The sequence below is a fragment of the Lagenorhynchus albirostris genome, chromosome 16, assembly GCF_949774975.1.
Source record: "Lagenorhynchus albirostris chromosome 16, mLagAlb1.1, whole genome shotgun sequence".
In the NCBI taxonomy this organism is placed as follows: Eukaryota; Metazoa; Chordata; class Mammalia; order Artiodactyla; family Delphinidae; genus Lagenorhynchus; species Lagenorhynchus albirostris.
In genome coordinates, this window is record NC_083110.1 from 83768433 (window position 1) to 83787420 (window position 18988).

General features: G+C 62.8%; 1 protein-coding gene across 1 annotated transcript in view; it reads left to right on the forward strand.

Annotated features, from left to right (window-relative positions):
- KNDC1 (kinase non-catalytic C-lobe domain containing 1) overlaps window positions 1-18788 on the forward strand; it is a 56855-nt gene extending 38067 nt beyond the window's left edge. Inside the window, exons 17-31 of the mRNA XM_060126364.1 lie at window positions 721-1070; window positions 6075-6104; window positions 8803-8896; window positions 8966-9063; window positions 9247-9467; window positions 10952-11065; window positions 11678-11825; window positions 11899-12078; window positions 12559-12762; window positions 13056-13138; window positions 13353-13503; window positions 16319-16441; window positions 16526-16585; window positions 17263-17420; window positions 18433-18788. Coding sequence (XP_059982347.1) covers window positions 721-1070; window positions 6075-6104; window positions 8803-8896; window positions 8966-9063; window positions 9247-9467; window positions 10952-11065; window positions 11678-11825; window positions 11899-12078; window positions 12559-12762; window positions 13056-13138; window positions 13353-13503; window positions 16319-16441; window positions 16526-16585; window positions 17263-17420; window positions 18433-18664 — 2246 coding nt within the window. The 3' untranslated portion in view covers window positions 18665-18788. The remainder of the gene's footprint in view (window positions 1-720; window positions 1071-6074; window positions 6105-8802; window positions 8897-8965; window positions 9064-9246; window positions 9468-10951; window positions 11066-11677; window positions 11826-11898; window positions 12079-12558; window positions 12763-13055; window positions 13139-13352; window positions 13504-16318; window positions 16442-16525; window positions 16586-17262; window positions 17421-18432) is intronic.
- Window positions 18789-18988: the final 200 nt, after the last annotated feature.

Here is an 18988-nt window from a genome sequence, read left to right on the forward strand (position 1 = left end):
AGAGCCAGGACTCCCTGATAACTGAAAACTGTAATTTCTCCAAATCTGGTCTGAGTGGGACTTGGCTTTGGGGACCATGTCCTTTAGGTTGTGTGACTACAGTCACACACAGGATGGCAGTGAGAGCCCCCCATACCGTGTGCACGCTTGGGAAACTGGAAAGCAAAATTGAGATGCCCAGGGAACAGCTCACGACCAGCTGGGACCCTTGGTTCCTGGGGGACGCTCTGCTTTGTCTGTTTACGGACAGTTCAAAGTTCCCTCGGGGGGGCTTCCCTGGTGGTGCAGTGGTTGAGAGTCCGCCTGCCGATGCAGGGGACATGGGTTCGTGCCCCGGTCCGGGAAGATCCCACATGCCGCGGAGCGGCTGGGCCCGTGAGCCATGGCCGCTGAGCCTGCGCGTCCGGAGCTTGTGCTCCGCAACGGGAGAGGCCACAACAGTGAGAGGCCCAAGTACAGCAAAAAAAAAAAAAAAAAAAAAGTTCCCTCGGGTCTCTGCCACAACTCTGCCCTGCATGCAGCCCATTTGGGAGGGGACCGAGGGACCCCGACCCTGAGGACCCTTTGCGGCTCCTCTGGAGCGGAGGTGGGGCCACCTGGCCATCCCGAGGGGCCTCCTGCCCCCTGCTAGGGACCTGTCGCCTCTCTGCAATCAGGGGCGGATTCTTCCCCGGGAACCCACGTTGCCGCGTGTGACCCGCCCCCCCTTCCTCTGTCCAGCGAAGGAGAAGCCAAGCGTGGACTCAGACGAGCTCTCGCGGAGCAACTTTGAGGTGGGGTTTCGGCCTCAGAAGTCGGTAGCAGCTGGGAGGGAGCAGCCCCAGGCAGAAGAGGCCCGGCAGCAGGGCGGGGGCCTGGCTGGGGGCTCTGAGGCGGTGGCACGGCTAGCCCGGCCCCCGGAGGGCGGCCCATCCGTGAGCCCAGGCCCAGGTGGCTTGCAGAGCTGCAGCCCCGGCTGGTGCAGCGCCTTCTACGAGGCCGACTGCTTCAGCGCCGACGTGCACTGCTACGTGAAGGAGCTGGCGAGGCAGAAGGCTGCCGGGTGCCCCGCCGCCAATGCCCAGAGCCCGGTGAGTCCCGGGCTCCTGTCCACTGCTGGAAGGGAGGATGCTCGGCCCCAGGGCGCCGTGGGGTGTGAGGACGGGTTCACGCTGGAGCTCCCAGTACCTCGGGTGACAGAAGGGCCCCCGTGTCTCCCAGCCCTGGTGCCTGTCGGTCACCAGCAGCCACCACGCTGGCTGGGCCCTTCCCTGTGTGTCCTCCGGGGCTGTGCTCATCTGCACGTGGCTGGGCCCCTCCCTGCGTGTCCTCTGGGGCTGTGCTCATCTGCACGTGGCTGGGCCCCTCCCTGCGTGTCCTCCCAGGGCTGTGCTCATCCGCACGTGGCTGGGCCCCTCCCTGCATGTCCTCCGCACGTGGCTGGGCCCCTCCCTGCATGTCCTCCCGGGGCTGTGCTCATCCACATGTGGCTGGGCCCCTCCCTGCGTGTCCTCCGGGGCTGTGCTCATCCGCACGCGTTCCCCACCCCCGTCTGGGAAAGGAGACGTCTTTCCTCTGTTTTGGCTCCTTGCCCACCCGGGGACACGTGGCAGGAGGTTACCTCATGCTGGTGACCACAGTTGGGTTTGGGCATCAAGGTCCGCCCTCAGGCAGCACCACGAGATGAAAAGCAGCACAGAAGCACCTGGCCCGTGGCGGTCAACTCGGGCCAGGCCCCAGGGGCGTCTCTGGTGCGCAGCGCAGTCTGCGTGCCGCCCGGCTCAGGGGCAGCCTGGGCTCCTCCCGGGTCAGCAGGGCGAGGGGACGCCCTAGGCTGGAGAGTGTCCGGGCCTGGCCAGCCCGTGTGCAGGGCAGCCCCCCAGAGTTCTGCACCCAAGGTTGCTGCCTGTGCCGTTGGGGGTCCGCCCCCCAGTGACCAGGAGCCCTGACCTGGGCTGTGGCCCCACTCCTGAGTGGCCAAGAACTCAGGCCTGACCTGGCTGCACCCTTACCCCCGTGGCCAGGGGCTCCCACTTGGGCCACAGCCACACAGGGCCCGGGCCCAGGGTAGCAGACAGGAGGGAGCTGTCAGCGGCCTGGCGTCCCACTCCTGCCCCCACCCGCACCATCTGCAGCCTCCGAGCCGTGAGCCCCAGGAGCTGCATCTCCACTCATGTCAGCACCGTCCGAACCTTCTCGCTTGGTTACTCAGTCCCAAGCTAGAAAGAGACCTGCATGCCTCGGGCCTGGAGCACCGGGCACGGGCCTGTGTGCTTGGGAATCGTGCTGCCCCCTCCGGGTTTCCTTAAAGCCGGGCCCCGAATGTGCTTGGCGTCGTGCACTGGGGGAGTGGGGGGCTGCAAGGACTCAGGCCTCCCATGGGGACTGGTGAGGACAGCTGGCATGGCAGACGTCACCAGACACCCTGGCCCACCAGTGCAGTATCCAGGTTGGGGAAGCCCGGTGCCCCTGTGTCGGAGTCCAGAGCTCCGACCAGGAGAGGGTGGCCCCCGGCCCCCTTAGCGACCCATGAGCCCCGGTCTCCTTCCTCCCACTTCGGTGCCCTTTCTTTGCTGTGCATTTGTGCACAGTGCAGCTCACTCGAAGTTACTAAGTGTCGTGGCCCCGTCCCCAGCGGCCTTCCACAGAGAGTGCCGCCCGCCGCAGAGGAGGGGGTGGGGGAGGCGGGGGCGGGGGCGGCTAAGGGACTCGCAAGGCTGATGAGAGGCCAGAGTGCAGCATCAGCGACGGGGCAGCGCTCACGACAACCCCAGAACAAGTGCAGCCCTCGTAACCGAGTGTGGAGCAGGTCCTCCCAAAATGGAGCCGCTCTGACACTGAAGGCTTCTGAGGAGCCTGGGGTCTCGGCTGGCATGAAGGGGTCCATGGGCACAGCGTTTGCTGTGAAGTGGTTACAAGAGGTGGGGGACAGCCTAGTGTGCCCCCATAGAGCTCCTAGTTCTGTCAGCCGAGAGAGCCCGGAAGCAGTGACACCGTAGCAGCAGTGAGTACACCTAGTGCCTGGTTCTTGGTTTCTGATACCGTTCTCAATCAAAGGAACCAGGGCTCCTTGGAGAAGTGGCTGATCTTGGGACTGCGACAAAAGAAAAAAAAAAAAAAAAAGGAGCCGGGAGCATCTCTGGTGCCGGAAAGTAAGGAAATGATCGAGACAATGAAGAGGGTGTGTCAGCCGTCACAGGGGCCGCGGCGGGAGCTGTAAAAGCAAGAACACAGCACTGGACTCTGGCTCACAGCGTGGGGCGTCCGTGCTTCCGTGCGTCCACGCGTCCGTGCGTCCACGCGTCCATGCGTCCGTGCGTCCACGCTTCCGTGCGTCCACGCATCCGTGTGTCCATGCGTCCACGCGTCCACGTGTCCACGCCGATGCGGACGGCCGAATGAAAGAGGGAGAGACGGCCCTGTTTACAGAGAGGAAATCCCACCTAAAGATTCATACAGGATCCCAAGTGGACCCCAACAGCCAAAATAATCGTGAAAAGGAACGAAGCTGGAGGAGTCACACTTCTGATTTCAAAACTTATTGCAAAACTACTGTAACCAAAGCAGTGTGGGACAGGCACAGACACAGACGTATAGACCAGTGAAATAGAACAGAGAGCCCAGGAACAAACTCTCTCACATAAGGGTGCCGTGACCATTCAACAAGGAAGGACAGTCTTTTCAATAAATGATGCTGGGAAAGCCGGACAACCCATGCAAAACACCGAACCAGGACCTGCACCTTACACCATATACAAAAATTAACTAAAAACCCGAAGACCCAAACATGAGAGCTAAAACTATAAAACTCTTAGAAGAAAACATAAGGGAAAGCTTCATGACGTTGGGTTTAGCAATGCTTTCTTGGATATGATGCCAAAAGCGCAGGCAACAAAAGTAAAACACAAATTGGCTTCAAAGTTAAAGCCTTCTGTGCATCAAAGGACTCCATCAACAGAGTGAAAAGGCAGCCTATGGAATGGAAGAAAATACTTGTAAACCATCTATCTGATAAGAGGCTAGTATCAAGAATATTTGAAGAACTGATGAACTCAACAATAACAAAACAAACAACTTGATTAAAACACAAGTGAAGGACTTGAATAGATTTGTACAAAGAAAATATACGAATGGCCAAAAAACGCATGAAAAGATGCTCAACGCCATTGGTCATCAGGGAAAAGCAAATCAGAACCGCAATGAGCTACCACTTTACACCCGTTAGGAGGGCTGTTGGGCTTCCCTGGTGGCGCAGTGGTTGAGAGTCCGCCTGCCGATGCAGGGGACACGGGTTCGCGCCCCGGTCCGGGAAGATCCCACATGCCGCGGAGCGGCTGAGCCCGTGAGCCATGGCCGCTGAGCCTGCGCGTCCGGAGCCTGTGCTCCGCAACGGGAGAGGCCACAAGTGAGAGGCCCGCTTACCGCAAAAAAAAAAAAAAAAAGGATGGCTATTAATAAAAGATTTTTTTAAAAAGCAGAAAACAACAGCCATCGGTGAGGATTTGGAGAAATCAGAATCTTTGTGCACGTTGGTGGGAATGTAAAATAGTGCAGCCACTGTGGGAAACAGTGTGGCAACGCCTCAAAAAATTTAACCATAGAATTCCCACGTAAGCCAGCCGCTCAGCGTCTGAATATACACCCAGAAGAATTGAAAGCAGGGACTCAAATAGATATTTGTGCACCTGTGTTCATAGCAGCGTTATTCACAACAGCCAAAAGGTGGAAACACCCCAAGTGTGCACGAATGGAAGAATGGATTCGCAACGTGCCGTCCATCCACACCAAGGATATCGTTCAGCCTTAAAGCAGAAGGAAACTCGGGCGCTTGCTGCAGCAGCAACAAACCTCAAGCACATTATTCTAAGGGAAATAAGCCGGTTCAAAAGGACAAATACTACACGATTCCACTTACAGGAGGTCCCTGGAATAGTCAGTCAACCAGGGGCTGGGAGCTGGTGCTCAATGGGGACAGAGTGTCAGTTTGCGAAGATGAAAAACGTCCGGAGATGGTGGTGGCGATGGCTGCACAGCGGTGTGAATGAATGTACCTGATGCCACTGAGCTGCACGATGAGAAATGGTTCAATGGCAAATTTTATGTTATGTATATTTTGTCACGATTAAGAAATTTCAAAATAAAAACATTTTTAATGAGTCGGGAACAAAAAAGTAGGGAGGGGTGAGCACTGAGGACTTGAGGGTGAAATGAACTTGCAGACGTCACTGGAGCTGAATCTAAATAGGGAAGGGACGCTGGGGGTCCCCGATCCCTGGTGGGCTTCCCGTGCTCCCCCCCAACTCCGAGCCCAGGTGTCCACAGCGTCCCACCAGAAGCACTGTGTTGTCACCCTGACCTCAGCTGGACCACAAGACGGGACCCCTGCTGACCAGGGCTGGCGAGTGGCAGGGCTGGGAGCCCACATACCCCCGGAGCAGCCACCAGCCCCAGGGAGGACGGGGCCCCTTCAGAGGCAGCTCCACGCGGACTTGCCCACAGCCTCCTCTCGACAGTGCTGGGCGGGGTGGGGGGCTGGTCCCTGTGTGTCCTCTGAAGGCACGGGTCATGTCCTGTGACATCAAAAGTTACATCCTCTGGCATCACAGGTCACAACCTCTGATGTCACAGGTCACGCTCGCCGGCAGCATCACATCCTTGTGGACCCCTGTGGACAGGCAGCCCCGTCATCAGCCTGTGTCGTGTTCAGGGCCGTGGACGGTGGTGCCAGTGGGTCCACTGTGCAGGTGCCTGGTTAGGGCCGAGGGGCCTGTCCTCGATCCCATGCTATCCTGGGGTGGCTGCTCCCTGGAGGGAGACATGCCCACAGGTGAGCCCCGGGTGCCCCCCCCGCATCGCACGTCGATCGTCCTTGAAGGTGGACGCTGAGAGCAGCTCAGGTCCCAGATCTGCTGGGCCAGCATCTGTTCTTATTTGCTCGTGATCCCGTGGTTGGGACAAGGCTCCCACACTGGGTCCCACCGTCACTCTGCGGGCGGCTCACGTGGGGGACAATCCGGAGGGGGTGAGGTGGGCTGGGAAACGCCGGAGGGTGTCCAGTGACCATGTTTCTCCCTTTCTCCTGCTCACCTGGGAAGGCGTGTCTCCTGGAACCTGAGTGCATGCAGGTGAGTGCCCTGTGCCCTCCCCTGCCTCGCGGGTGGGTTGGGTGACCCCGGCCACAGTTCCACACTCTGAGACCCGCTGTGTCTCTTTCAAACAGGGGCCTCAAGAAAACACAAAAGGCATAAAACAGCTAGTGGACATGTTTCACATTTGCTGCCCAAAAAGAGTGCGCGTACAACAGGCCAGGCGCTGGGGTGGGCGGGGCAGCTGGAGGGCAAGCGGGCGGCTCCTCCCATCGCTGACCACACAGCAGCGTCTGTCCACCCGGCACCGCCGTGCGTGTGGGCGCAGCCATGGCCCTGGCCGTGATTTTGTGTGTCCGGCGCTGTGGGCATCCCCCAGGCCAAGGGAGCCAGTCAGAGCACCCGGCTCGCCTTGTAGCTCACACGGGCTTTGCTCCCAGCGCTTAGGTGGATGGCACTGATGTCTGTTCTTCCCTGTTTCTGTCTCTGACGTCTCGTCTTCCAACTTCCTTCCTGTTTTATTTGTTTACTTCTTCATATTTGTCCACCTCAGGGCCACGTTAAGTCCAGTAGCCGCTGGGCCCAAACTGTGCCTCAGATCATCCTCATGTTTGTCCAGTGAACTGATGCTCTTTTAATTCTCTGAGAACCACCCTTGGTCGGGTTAGGCCGGGAGGAAATACCTAAACCAAACTGATTCTGAGTATTTCATTTAGACCTACCAGTCTGCCTCGGCCTGGGGGCCACGCCTGTCTGTGGGCCTGCCGGGCTGTGGCCATGAGGGTGACACCAGCTAACACCAACGCCCTGTGAATCTTGGTTCGTGTAGATTTATCCTTAAAATCAGTCAAAACGGTCCTTTTCTGAGAGTCAGCCTGCAGTTCAGTGATGAGAGAAGTGGCCCTGACAGACTTCACGCTTTATAAACCAAGGTGACGGAGGTACTGACGGCGGCCCCCGCCATGCCCGCAAGCCCCTGCTGGGGAGTTTTCTCAAGTCAGCATCTGGGCAGCGGCCCGGGTGTGAAGGGCTGGACCTGAGCTGTGCCCTGGAACACAGGCCGGGGTCCCCACCACCGTCCTCGGGAAGCCAGGGCCACCACGTAGCAGGCATGGGGGAGGGGGAGCCGTGCAGACCCTTGGGCCTCGCCAAGACAAGGCCCGGCAGCAGAGGGTGATGGCACGGGGCCACCTCGCCTACTGCCGAGCCCCGAGGCACGGCCCCTGCCCCCCAGCTGCCCTGGCCTGGAGGCCCCCCCGGCCCCGTGGGGCTGCCTACGACCATCGTTAAAACACTAGCACGTGGACAAGGACGACCACGTGAACCACCGGTTTTCAGTGAAACCACCAGACAGAAGGGATTCGGGTGTTTAAGTAAAAGTGCCACAGAACTGTCCAGAAATAGACGCTCTCGACAAAGCTAAATCCATCGCTGTGGGACGATGGCATGGGGGAACCTTGTCTGGACTGCGTGTGATCAGACTCCCCAGAACGAATGCCCAGATGCTCGGCTGTCAGGGTAGAGCTTCTCCAAGCATGGCCGACTAGGACCTGGGGGGTCACCTTGACCCTCGTGTTAACAGCAAGTGGTCTCCCCAGGGGTCTGAGCGAGCCCCTGGCCTCTGCCCCCAGCCCAGCCCCTGTCTGTGGCCTGTCCGCCTCAAGGTCCCCAGCAGAAGACCCACCAGAACCCAGGGGCCAGCTCACAGGCACCCCCACGGCTTCCCAGAGCCCACTCTTGCCCCAGTATCATGGGATCCTCTCCCACCCCTGAAGGGGGCAGTCCGGCCCCCAGGGCTTCCCTCCCCCCATGTGAGAGGAGAACATGCAGATCCTGCAGCAAGGGGCTGGGACCCGCCGTGCTGGGCACACGAAGCAGAACTGGGGCGCCCTCGGCTCCCCTGCAGCCTGCAAGTCTTGGTCTCGCTTCCCTTGTGGAGACCTGGCCTGGCTGAAGCCCCCGCTGTCTTTGGGTTTCTGGACGGAAGCACCAAGTGGGCAGCGGGGGCTCAAGGGGGCCTACACGGTGGGCTCGGGGGGGACGGTCTTGATGGGTCAAGTGGGGTCTGCGACGCTGGGCGTGTCCAAACCTCATGTTCAAAGCAGGGCGGCCGAGCGCATGGGGGGCTCGGGAGGCACCCTGGCCCACAGGGGTAGGCTCGGGCTGCACCGCAACGGGGGTCCTGAGGGGCAGAGGCCAAGCGTGGGGTGGGGATCTCAGGGGGTGTGCCTGGGACCACAGAGAGGCCTCAGGACCACTCGTGCCCACGAGGACAGCCTCCGCCTGCTGTGTGGACCTGCCCTGAAGACCCCACCGGAGGCCAGTCCCCAGGGCCAGAGAAAGCACAGGAGGCATGGACCTAGGCCCCCCGGCCCCCAACAGTGGAAGGCAGGCCCTCCGTGGCCCGGACCCACCGGCAGTGGACGCGCCCCACCCCGCTCTGCCCACCTTTCCTCCTGGGCGGCTGGTGGGGCAGGCCACCTGGGGGCGTTAGGAGAGGCTGACACCGCTGCCTCACACATTTGGCCTCGTTTTTTAAGCGAGTCCATCGCATCTGGTTCTTCCCAATTAGTTTACTGAGACATTTGCTAACCTGTCTGGATGTCCGGTTCCATTGACCAGACGCAGATATCCCTTCTCTCTCCCGACGGCCAGTGTCGGGGTCCTGCGTGCAAACCTGCTTCCCCTGAACTACTGAGGGGTGGGCGCCTGGGGCTCATGGCTCTTTCCTCTCCAGGAGCTGGAGCAGCAGCTCATGATAGAGAAGAGAAACTTCCGGAAAACCCTCAAGTTCTACCAGAAGCTCTTACAGAAGGAGAAGCGGAACAAAGGTAGTCTCGCTGGACGTGGGCCGGGGCCGGGGCCGGGGGCCGCTTTGGGCTGACTCTGCCCGCCCTCAGGCTCGGAGGTGAAGACCATGTTGTCCAAACTGAAGGGGCAGCTGGAAGAGATGAGGTCCAAGGTGCAGTTCCTCGAGCTGGTCAAGAAGTACCTACAGGCAAGGTCCCCGCTCCCCTCCCTCCAGAGGCCTGACGCTCACAGGCCTCCTCCCGCTAAAACCTTGGAAATCGGTCCCTGTGAAAACATACACACCCCCTGCCGAGAGGCCACCCCGCCCCCCGGGTCAGGGGCGGGGTGACCTGGCAGCAGGTCAACCCGACAGTGCTGACTCGCGCCCCAGGTCATGTACGCGGAGCGGTGGGGCCTGGAGCCCTGCGCCCTGCCCATGATCGTGAACATCGCGGCCGCCCCCTGCGACACGCTGGACTTCAGCCCCCTGGACGAGTCTTCTTCCCTCATCTTCTACAACGCCAGCAAGCGCCCGCGAGGCGGCCGGCGGAGGAGGGCCCGCGCCCTGCAGGCTGGCATGCCGCGGGGGCTCATGGCCTACCTCTATTCCAGGTGCGGCGGGGGAGACAAAAGCAGGGAGGAAACAAATAGGCCCCGCGGTGCGGGGCAGGGGGTCAAAGAGGTGAGAACTCTCACCTGCCCTCACCTGAGACGGCTTTGCACTTTTATCTACAAAGTTCCCTCTAAGTCGCCTGTGTCGGCTCCCACTGGCCTCCAGGTCCTTGGCCGAGTGGCTTCAGGGCCACGGGCCCTACTGGACCCGCACCTGTGGGCCTGGGCGTCTGGGTCAGGTGTGCGGCCACCGTGACTAACAGCCCGGTGGGCTTCTGAACCTGAACGCAGCCGGGAGCCTCAGGGGCACCTGGACCCCATCCGCTTTCCTAAGTCAGACACCCCATAGTTAACGTTGGGCTCCCCGGGGCTGTGGTGAGGTTGGCCCCAGCCAGCTCTCTTTAGCGTTTCTGGGCATCAGCAGGGCTTAGGCTCGCGGGATCCCCTAATAATGCAGGTGCGCGGGCTCACCTACCGCGGGAAGGGCCAGGCCCCTCCGTCCAGGGTCACAGGGGGCCCCGGGCCACACCCAACCCTGCCATCCCTCCGTCTGTCCCGCCAGCTCCACCTGGTTGTTGGGCACAGGGCGGCCTCCTCCAGGACCCGGCCCCCATCACGGCTGGGTACAGACCTCACCCCAGTGCTGACTTTTAGGGACTCATGACACCACGTCGGAGCCCCAGGGGTCTTCGGGCTGCAGGCTGTGGTGACCCCAGACTGCTGGCTCTTGGCAGCCAGCGGGCAGCGGGGACCCTCCCGGGGCAGCTGACTCTCCCTGCTCCCCGGCCCGTTCCCCCGAGGTGGGCTGACTGGGGCTCCTGCTCGCGGGGCTCCGGGCTGCCCCTCAGACTCCGGCCTCCTCTGCAACGTGGGCTGTCACACGCCGCCACAGGCACTGTGCTTTCCAGGAGATGAGAGCGCGTGCGTGCGCACCGGTATCACAGGGCGTGCCGCGCATCCTGTGTGAGCACGGCATCTCCGAGGGGGCGTGGGCTCATCCCTGCAGACCCCGCGGGTGTCCCCTCTGCGGGATGCTGAACCCGGGCTGCCTAGTCTCCAGCCTGAGCCAGGCTGCAATGTCCCAGGCAGAGGCTCCCTCGTTCCTGGACCCCCACCTCTTTCTCGCTCCCCTGGCTCCCTGGTGCACCCAGAGGTGGGGGACCCTCCCGCCCTCAGCGGCCTGTCTCCTAACCCAGCGATTTCCGGCTGGGGCTGGGCCACCGCTCCGGCTCAGCTTTCCGAATCGTTTCTAAAGGACACAGTGAGGCCTTAAAGACGGATGTTACCAAAGTCCTCGGACTTGCAACATCCAGGGATTTCTAATGTGACCACTGCTCCCCCCACTTACTTCTGAGCGGCGATCCTGCTGGCCTCCCTCCTGGCAAGGGGCTCACGCGCACACGCGCCCGTGTGCGCCCACCCCAGGACCGCGGGGCTGGGGGAGCCGGGCCGCGTCCTGGCGGCTGACTGCCCCCTCCCCGCAGCGACGCCTTCCTGGAGGGCTACGTGCAGCAGTTCCTGTACACCTTCCGGTACTTCTGCAGCCCCCACGACTTCCTGCACTTCCTGCTGGACCGCATCAGCAGCACCTTGTCCAGGTACCCGCCGACCCTGACGAGGACGAGGCCAGAGCCAGAGCCGCTGGGAAGGCCCAGGCGAGGGCAGAGAAGGGGAGCGGGGTGCAGACGGGCCACGGGAAAGGGGCAGGAGTGTCAGGAGGGGCCGGCGGCTGGGGAGGGGGGAGGCGGAGGGCGGGGGCTGGGACACGTGGGAAGACGGTGAGCGCCAGGCCCGTGGGCTGGGGGAGGGCAGCTGGCGGGCAGGGAGGGTCCCGCGGGCCTCAGCCGCCAGGTGGGGTCAACAAGGGAAGGGGTGGTGGGCAGTGCTGGACGCGCTCTGGTCCTCTGAGCTGGCCTGTCCTTGCCCCCCACACTCCGCACAAGCCCAGGCCAGGAGCCCTGGGAGGGGAGGGACTCACAGGAGACCCCAGCCCCCTGCTTCCCCACATGCGGAGCAGGGCTCCCGCCCTGCCTCTCGGGACGCCTTCCAGCCCCTGGGTGCCGTCTGTGAGGGTGGCAGGGGCTCCAGGATGGGCACCAGGTGGGCGGGCTCAGACCCCAGCGCTCAGACCCCCATGCACACACTGGCGTGGGTGCGACGCCAGGCGGGCGCGGGTGACCTGCGTGGCTCAGGCCTCCATCTGTCCCCAGGGCCCACCAGGATCCCACCTCCACCTCCTCCAAGATCTACAGGCGCAGCTTCTGCCTCCTGCAGGCCTGGCTGGAGGACTGCTATGCCGTGGACTTCAGGAGGGACGCCGGGCTCCTGGGGAGGCTCCAGGACTACCTCGCCTCCCAGGTGAGGGCGCGGTTCGGGGAGCGGGGCCACCGCCCCTCTGGAGCAGCGGGCGACCCCGCGTGCTTCTGCCCAGATCCTGCCCTTGGACGGCTCCGCAGAGCCCCTGTTGAGCCTCCTGGAGGTGGGCACTGAGCGGCGGGCTGAGGGCGCCCCACGCAGCACAGACCTGCAGGACCCCAAGGAGGCGGAGGACACCGCCAGGCCCCTCAACGCCCTGTGGAAGAGGCTCTCAGAGGACGGCATCTCCCGGAAGGTGCGGCCTTTCCCGGGGAGCCGGTGTGGGGACACCGCCTACGCAGGCGCACACTCCTGTGCTCGTGCGCACACACACGTGCCCTGGTACACACGCACGGACAGGCACACGTGCACAAACAGGCACGCGCCCCCCGTGTTGCCGGTCCTGGGCACCAGCCCTCTGGCCCTGGACAAGGACAGCAGAGGGCCAGCCAGGGGCTCAGAGCACCCCGCCTCCCTGACTCTGGGGCCAAGGCGGGGCCGGGAAACGGCCTGGTACGGGAGCAGGGTTGAGGGAACCTCACCATGATGCGTGCAGACAGCCCCATCCATGAAATGACCAGGACAGGCGTCCTCGACCCAGCACGGCTGTGGGCGGGAGGGATTTGCCACGCGGCTCTAGCTGAGCCAGGCTGCGAGGGCCTGGGCCTGGGCCCACCCCCCCACCCCGCCCTAACCTGGACGGGACCCTCCGGGGCTTGGTCTTCCTGCCCTGCAGAGCTTCCCCTGGCGGCTGTCCCGGGGCAACGGGCTGGCGCTGCCCCACAAGGAGCGCCAGTACAGCATCGCATCCGCCCTGCCCAAGCCCTGCTTCTTCGAGGACTTCTACGGCCCCTATGCCAGGGCCACCGAGAAGGGGCCCTACTTCCTGACCGAGTACAGCACCCACCAGCTCTTCAGCCAGCTGACGCTGTTGCAGCAGGTGAGGGCGGGGCTGACGCTGTTGCAGCGGGTGAGGGCGGGGGCTGACGCTGCGGCAGCGGGTGAGGGCAGGGCTGAGCGTGTGCTAGGCCCTTCCTCCTGGAACTGGGTGCCCAGCCCCCAGCTGCCCCTTCCCAGGCCCCCAGGCATCCTGGGCCCCCATCACCCCCCCGCCGCCACTGTTGTCTGGGTGGCCGTGCAGAGTCCCTGGGGGCCCAGCCCTGTGACTCCCGTGCCCCCCATCCCCTCTCGGGCCCCAGCTCTGCCTGACCTCTGCGTCCTTGTCCCCGGCAGGAACTGTTTCACAAGTGCCACCCCGTCCACTTCTTAAACTCTCGGGCCCTGGGCGTCACGGACAAAAGTGTGGCCGTCCCCAAGTGAGTGTCCGGCGTGGCTGTCAGAGAAGCCTGGGATGCAGGGCTGGCCGGAGGGTCTTGGGGCCTCACCCAAGCGTCTCCTGGACACGCCCAGCGCAAGGGCGACGCCTGCGGTGCTCGGCTGGACCCCCGCCTCGCAGGGCCCGTCCCGCCAGCCTCCTGGGCCGGGCGCCACCCGGGGCCTGGCTGGGACGTGCGCCTGCGTCTCTTGCAGAGCCAGCTCCTCCGGGTCTCTGTCGGCCGAAACCTGCAGCTTATTTCTGCCCAGCTACGTCCAGGACACGTACCTGTTACAGCTTCTGAGAAGCGCAGACGACGTCAGCACCTGGGTGGCCGCCGAAATCGTGACCAGCCACACCTCCAAGGTCGGTGCCCTCAGCTCTGGCCCCAGCAGAGTCGGGGCTGCTGGCAGCAAGGGCACCTCCCTGGGAGACCCCCGCAGGCCTGTCCCCGCGGCGCGGACACGCAGACCTCACGCAGGCACACGCCCGCTCACAGCTGGACGCGGTGTCACACACACACTAACGCGGCCCCCGCATGCTCCCACACTCCTCCTGCCTCGGTCGCGACCCAGCGCCGGGAACTGGCCCGCTGGCCTGAGCTCTCGTGGCCACTGTCACAACAGCACGGGTGCATGTGTGTCCTCGGCCAGTTTGTGGAACAAATGAAACACTGGTCAGTGGTCCCATCAAGGGGAGGTTCCTCTGGGTCCCACAGGCCTCGGCCTGGACCGACGCCCCTGCTTCAGGGCCAACACCTCCCTCAGGTCCCACCCAGGCAGGAGGGGCAGCAGGTGGGCCTAGCGCCCCAGAGTGCGCCCAGCGAGCACACTGCCGCCAGGGCCTCGGACGTCCTTCCGCCGGAGGCCAGACGCAGGCGGGGGTCACAGGGTCCTGCCTGTAGGACGTGGCCACGTGGAAGAACCGGTGGGGACCACGGGGCTCCTGCTGTGTCACACGGGCCCCTTCCCGTGGGTGCACGCCCACTGCCTCCCAGGCCCAAAGCATCAGCTCCCCGGGCAGGAGCCGCTGGAGTGGGCTGAGCACGAAGGGGGAGCTCGGGGTGGGGGACCCTGTTCTGTCCCAGGAGCTGCCCCAGAGCCCACCGTGGCCACCAACTCCCCGAGAGACGGTGAAGCCTGGACGTGCCCGTTCTGGCATTAGGAGCCTCTGCACTGTCTTTCCTTTTCTAGTTTCCTCTGTGTCCCCCAAGCCCCTAGGGGCAACCCCAAGGCCCATGAACAAATGCCGAGTTTTCCACTCTTTCCCCTTTTCGGGAGAATTTTCTTTAAGGGTTTAGCAGCTGACAGACTGACCCGTCCTCACTTCTGCCAGGATGTGACCTGGCCCCCTCCCCGACCCGGTTTGTTCCGATCCACGACGTTATCATGAGAGACATCAAAGTGCAGCTTCCGATCAGGGGTATCACACAAGGCCTGGGTGCTCGGGCTTCCCAGGGGACCTCGGCTGCCAGGGAGTCCTCACCCCAGAGCCTCTGCAGCTGCCCCGCCCACAGGTCACCACGAAGGGGCGCCAGCGTCCCCAGGCCACAGGACGGAACAGTCTTCAGACCCACCTGGGATGCACCCGGGGTCAGCGCCTGGTGGGAAGGAACCACTGTTGCAGTGACCAAACTCTCCCCATTGCGTGAACGGCTCCCCCGTCCCCGCGAGCAGAGGTCAGAGGGAGGACTGTTCACGGGGCAGTTCCGCCTCAGCAGGGACAGGACAGCGCAGGGGCCGAGGGGAGACAGTGCCAGGAGTTCTCAGGAAGCCACGTGGGCACCTCCGGCGAACACGCTGATCAAGTTCTGACGCGCTGTTCCACGCATTGGGCCCCTCACCATGCTGTCGGCACAACCCGGAGGCTGACTTCTACATTTGTAAACTCTGCTCTCAGAAAAATTTGTCAAAACTCAAATTTTGAGCCGGAGAATGTAACGGAAGACTAGTAAAAGCCCTCAGTGGTAACAGTGCATTCCTTCCAGATCACATCCCGGGGTGGCGGGGTGGGGCGAGACAGTGGAAACACAAGGTCAAGGAGAAAAGGAAACGGTGTAAAGTTTCTCACCTTCAAGAAAAGCTTCCCTTTTTGTAGATGAATAATGGTGGGACCTGGCTTCATCAGACAGGTGTAAAAGTGACGGAACACGACAGCCAAGAGCAGGAGGCAACCTCATAGCCGTCGATGCATGAATGGATGAACAACGTGGGGCATCACCCACCCTGTGAAAACATTCAGCCCCACGAGGGAACCAGACGGGGACACAGGCCACGACGGCTGAGCCCGGAGGGCAGGACGCCGGTCCAAGAGCAGACCGACCGTGTGACCTGACCTGACCGGTACAAGGCTCAGCCGTGAGCGGACAGCTCTGCCTGGACGGGCTGGAAATCGCCTACTTCGCATCCATCTGAACCTGTGAGGAAAATGATGAGGTGTCAACATAAGAAGCAGGAGTGGGTAGATGTTTTTCAAGATCCTTTAAGAGGCACTCGAGCCAGACAGCTGGGAGGCAACGGTGCTGAGTGACCCCAGGGCCCGTCCTGTGACCCAGACAAGGGTCAAGCCCAGGAGAAGGGTGTCTGGTTGGGACCCGCAGGCGATGTTCCCACCTGAAGGATGTCCCTGGCCGTGGCGACAGTCCACAGGGTGAGACAGCTCTGAAATGAGGGGTCAGCTGAATTCTCCAGAACCTTCTGGAAGTTGCTGGAACTGTGTAAAATCCACACGCTAACTGTGGGGCCGTGAGCCAGGCCCCTCAGGTCTGCTCGGAGAGGAGAATCCCACTGGGGTAGCAGGGGCTGCCGTGGGTGTTCCCATCAAATCCGGTGAATCTGCCCTGCCGACCAGCGGCCCCTGAGGCGCTGCAACCCCGTCCCACCGTGGACTCGGCTGGGCGGACGACAAGCTGAGATCGGCTCCCCATTTGCCTCTGGACACCTCAGCTCCATCTCCCCGAGCGGGGGTGCCCTTCCCGCTCCCCCCATTGTCCTGAGCAGAGATTTGTCCCGGGAGAGAAGTGAGATGGACTTTGCACACCTTTGTGCCTTGGTTTTCTGGGCCCCCAACGCCCTCCCCTGCACGGAGGTGGGCGCACCGCCCTGCACCCTGACGCTGGCCCCTGTGCCCCGGTCCCTCGTCTGAGACGGAGGACGCTGAGCGTCTTGTTCTCTGGTTTCAGCTGCAGGTGAACCTGCTCTCCAAATTTCTGCTGATCGCGAAGTCTTGCTACGAGCAGAGGAACTTCGCAACAGCCATGCAGATCCTGGGCGGCCTGGAGCACCCGGCCGTGCAACAGTCCCCTGTGAGTCACCCGGGGGGGCATGGCTGCAGCCACGCAGTGGGCACAGACAGGGCTGTAGGAGTTTCACCTGTGCTTTTATTTTAGGCCTGGAGAATTCTACCCGCAAAGATAGCAGAGGTCATGGAGGAGCTGAAAGCCGTGGAGGTACCCCTTTGCGTGAGCTCCTGGGCAGCTCACGTCCCGGGGGAGGGGGGGATTGCCCGGCAGATCCTGCATCGTCGCGCCCACCTCACGGCCCCCCCATCATCTCCCCTGGGGCCTCGGCCGCTCACCTGGGCAGAGGCGGCAGGGTTGCTCCAGGGCCGTGATTCCAGCCTGGGGTGCAGGTGCCCTGAGGCCCTGCCTGAGTTTGGCCGACCTACCTGCCTCCTGGCCGCCCCTCATGAGATCCTAAACGAGGACACGCCCTCGGGATGAGGGGCGTTTCCCAGACTGAGGAGGCAGGGGCGGCCTGCAGCCGGCCCCAGACACAGTGCGCGCCGGTGGGGGGACTGTTGTGTGTCCTCGGTTGCCACCACACCCAGGGGTCTCTGCGGCCGGCCAGCCAGGCTCCCAGTCTAATTTGGGCAGTGGGGTCACCTGGCTCTTTTCTGGAGAGGAATTTGCCACCAGCAGCAGGAAGCGCACGGCTTTCTGGTGGGGGTCAGTGTTCCTTCTGTGTCCGCAAGCTTTAGACACCTGCACTCTCCCCAGCCCCAGAGCCAAGGTACACTTTGGACTGGCTGATAAACCGGGGTACTGTAGCCCCCGTGCAGCACTGCTGGGCACCTGGGCTGACCTCTCACCTGTCCGTCCCGCCCACGCCCCTGGCTGGGCCCCAGGTCTTCCTGAAGAGCGACAGCCTGTGTCTGATGGAAGGACGGCGCTTCAGGGCCCAGCCCACCCTGCCCTCAGCCCACCTCCTGGCCATGCACATCCAGCAGCTGGAGACAGGGGGCTTCACCATGACCAACGGGGCCCACAGGTGGAGCAAGCTCAGGTGAGGGGCCCACAGGTAAAACAAACCAGGTGAGGGATCCACAGGTGAATAAGCCAGGTGAAGGGCCCACAGTTGCAACAAGCCAGGTGGGGGACCCAACAGCTAGAACAAGCCAGGTAGGAGCCCACAGGTGAGCGAGCCAAGTGAGGGGGCCCACAGGTGAAACGAACCAGGTGAGGGGCCCACAGGTGAGCAAGCCAGGTGAGGGGCCGCCCCCATCTCTCGTGTTCCTCTGAGACCTGGGCTGCCTTGCCCCTCACGCAGCCCTCACCCAGCCCAGGCCTCCACACCCTCTCCCCTGGGTGACTTCCAGCCGCCTCCTTCTCCACAGACAAGGGGTACACAATTCGCACAGTCCACGGCCCCAAACGCGGCCCCAAGGTTGCCGTGACCTCCCTTCCTCCTGGGAGATCCAGGTGCACCCAGAACGCCACCTCCGTGCGACCACCCTCCCTGACCCCCCGAGCCACATCTGCCCTCTCTCCCTGCCTCTGCTGTCCCCCTCGGGGCCCCTCCGTAAAGCTGTCCGGAGGATTCAGTCAGTCCCCACCGTTCAACTGCCCGGCACACCTGCGGACCCACCTGGGAGGAGCAGACTGGGGGGCTGTTGGTGGCGACCACCACCACGACCCTGCCAGGGACTCAGACACTCCCAGCCAAAGGCGATCGCGGCTCCTTTTGGCCTCGGAAGCCCACCCTGGGGCCGGCCGCTCCTTAGGAGCTCCAGGCCCGCACTGCCCTTCGGGACAGTGCCGCCCTGTCTCCAGGGAGACCCTCCCCCCATGACCTTTCACCCCACTCTATCCTCTCCCCCCACTTCATCAGCCACACGGCAGTCAGGTGGAGACCGGTCAGGCCTCCTCAGGGTCCAGGGCGGACTGGTCCCTCTGAGTCTGGACTTTGACGTGGCCTGGTTGGGACAGTGCCTGACAGCAGGCTGGGAACCCACCAGCTGCAGACGCTGCCCCCGTGACTTGTGCAAACTCACGTTTCGTTTCTTCCCCCAACAAAGAAACATCGCCAAGGTGGCGAGCCAGGTCCACGCGTTCCAGGAGAACCCCTACACGTTCGCCCCCGACCCCAAGCTGCAGTCCCACCTCAAGCAGAGGATCGCCCGGTTCAGCGGGGCGGACATCTCCATCCTGGCCGAGGACAGCAGGGCTGGCGCCCACCAGGTGACCAGCGAGAAGCACTCCAAGAAGATTCAGGACAAGCTGCGGAGAATGAAAGCCACGTTCCAGTAGCGCAGGACAGCGGGCTGGGTGTGCAGTCCACACCGAGGACAGGCCTGGGGTGGAAGGGGCCGTGCCTGGTGTGTCAGACAGGGACCCCCACGGCCCAGGAGGGGCGCCGGGGCGGGAGCACGGGCTCAGACCCAGACCCGAGAGATGGTGCCAGGAGAGGCTGAGGGGGGCTCTAAGGGAATTTTAAAATATGTAAACCAAAATAGGATAGGTAAGCTCCCAGGAGCCGAGTACCCATTTATATTTCTCAAAGATAAACAGCTTTCACCCAGTTCTCTGGCCGTTCAGCCCCAGAAACCCCGCACCCCAGCACCCAGCTCAGGC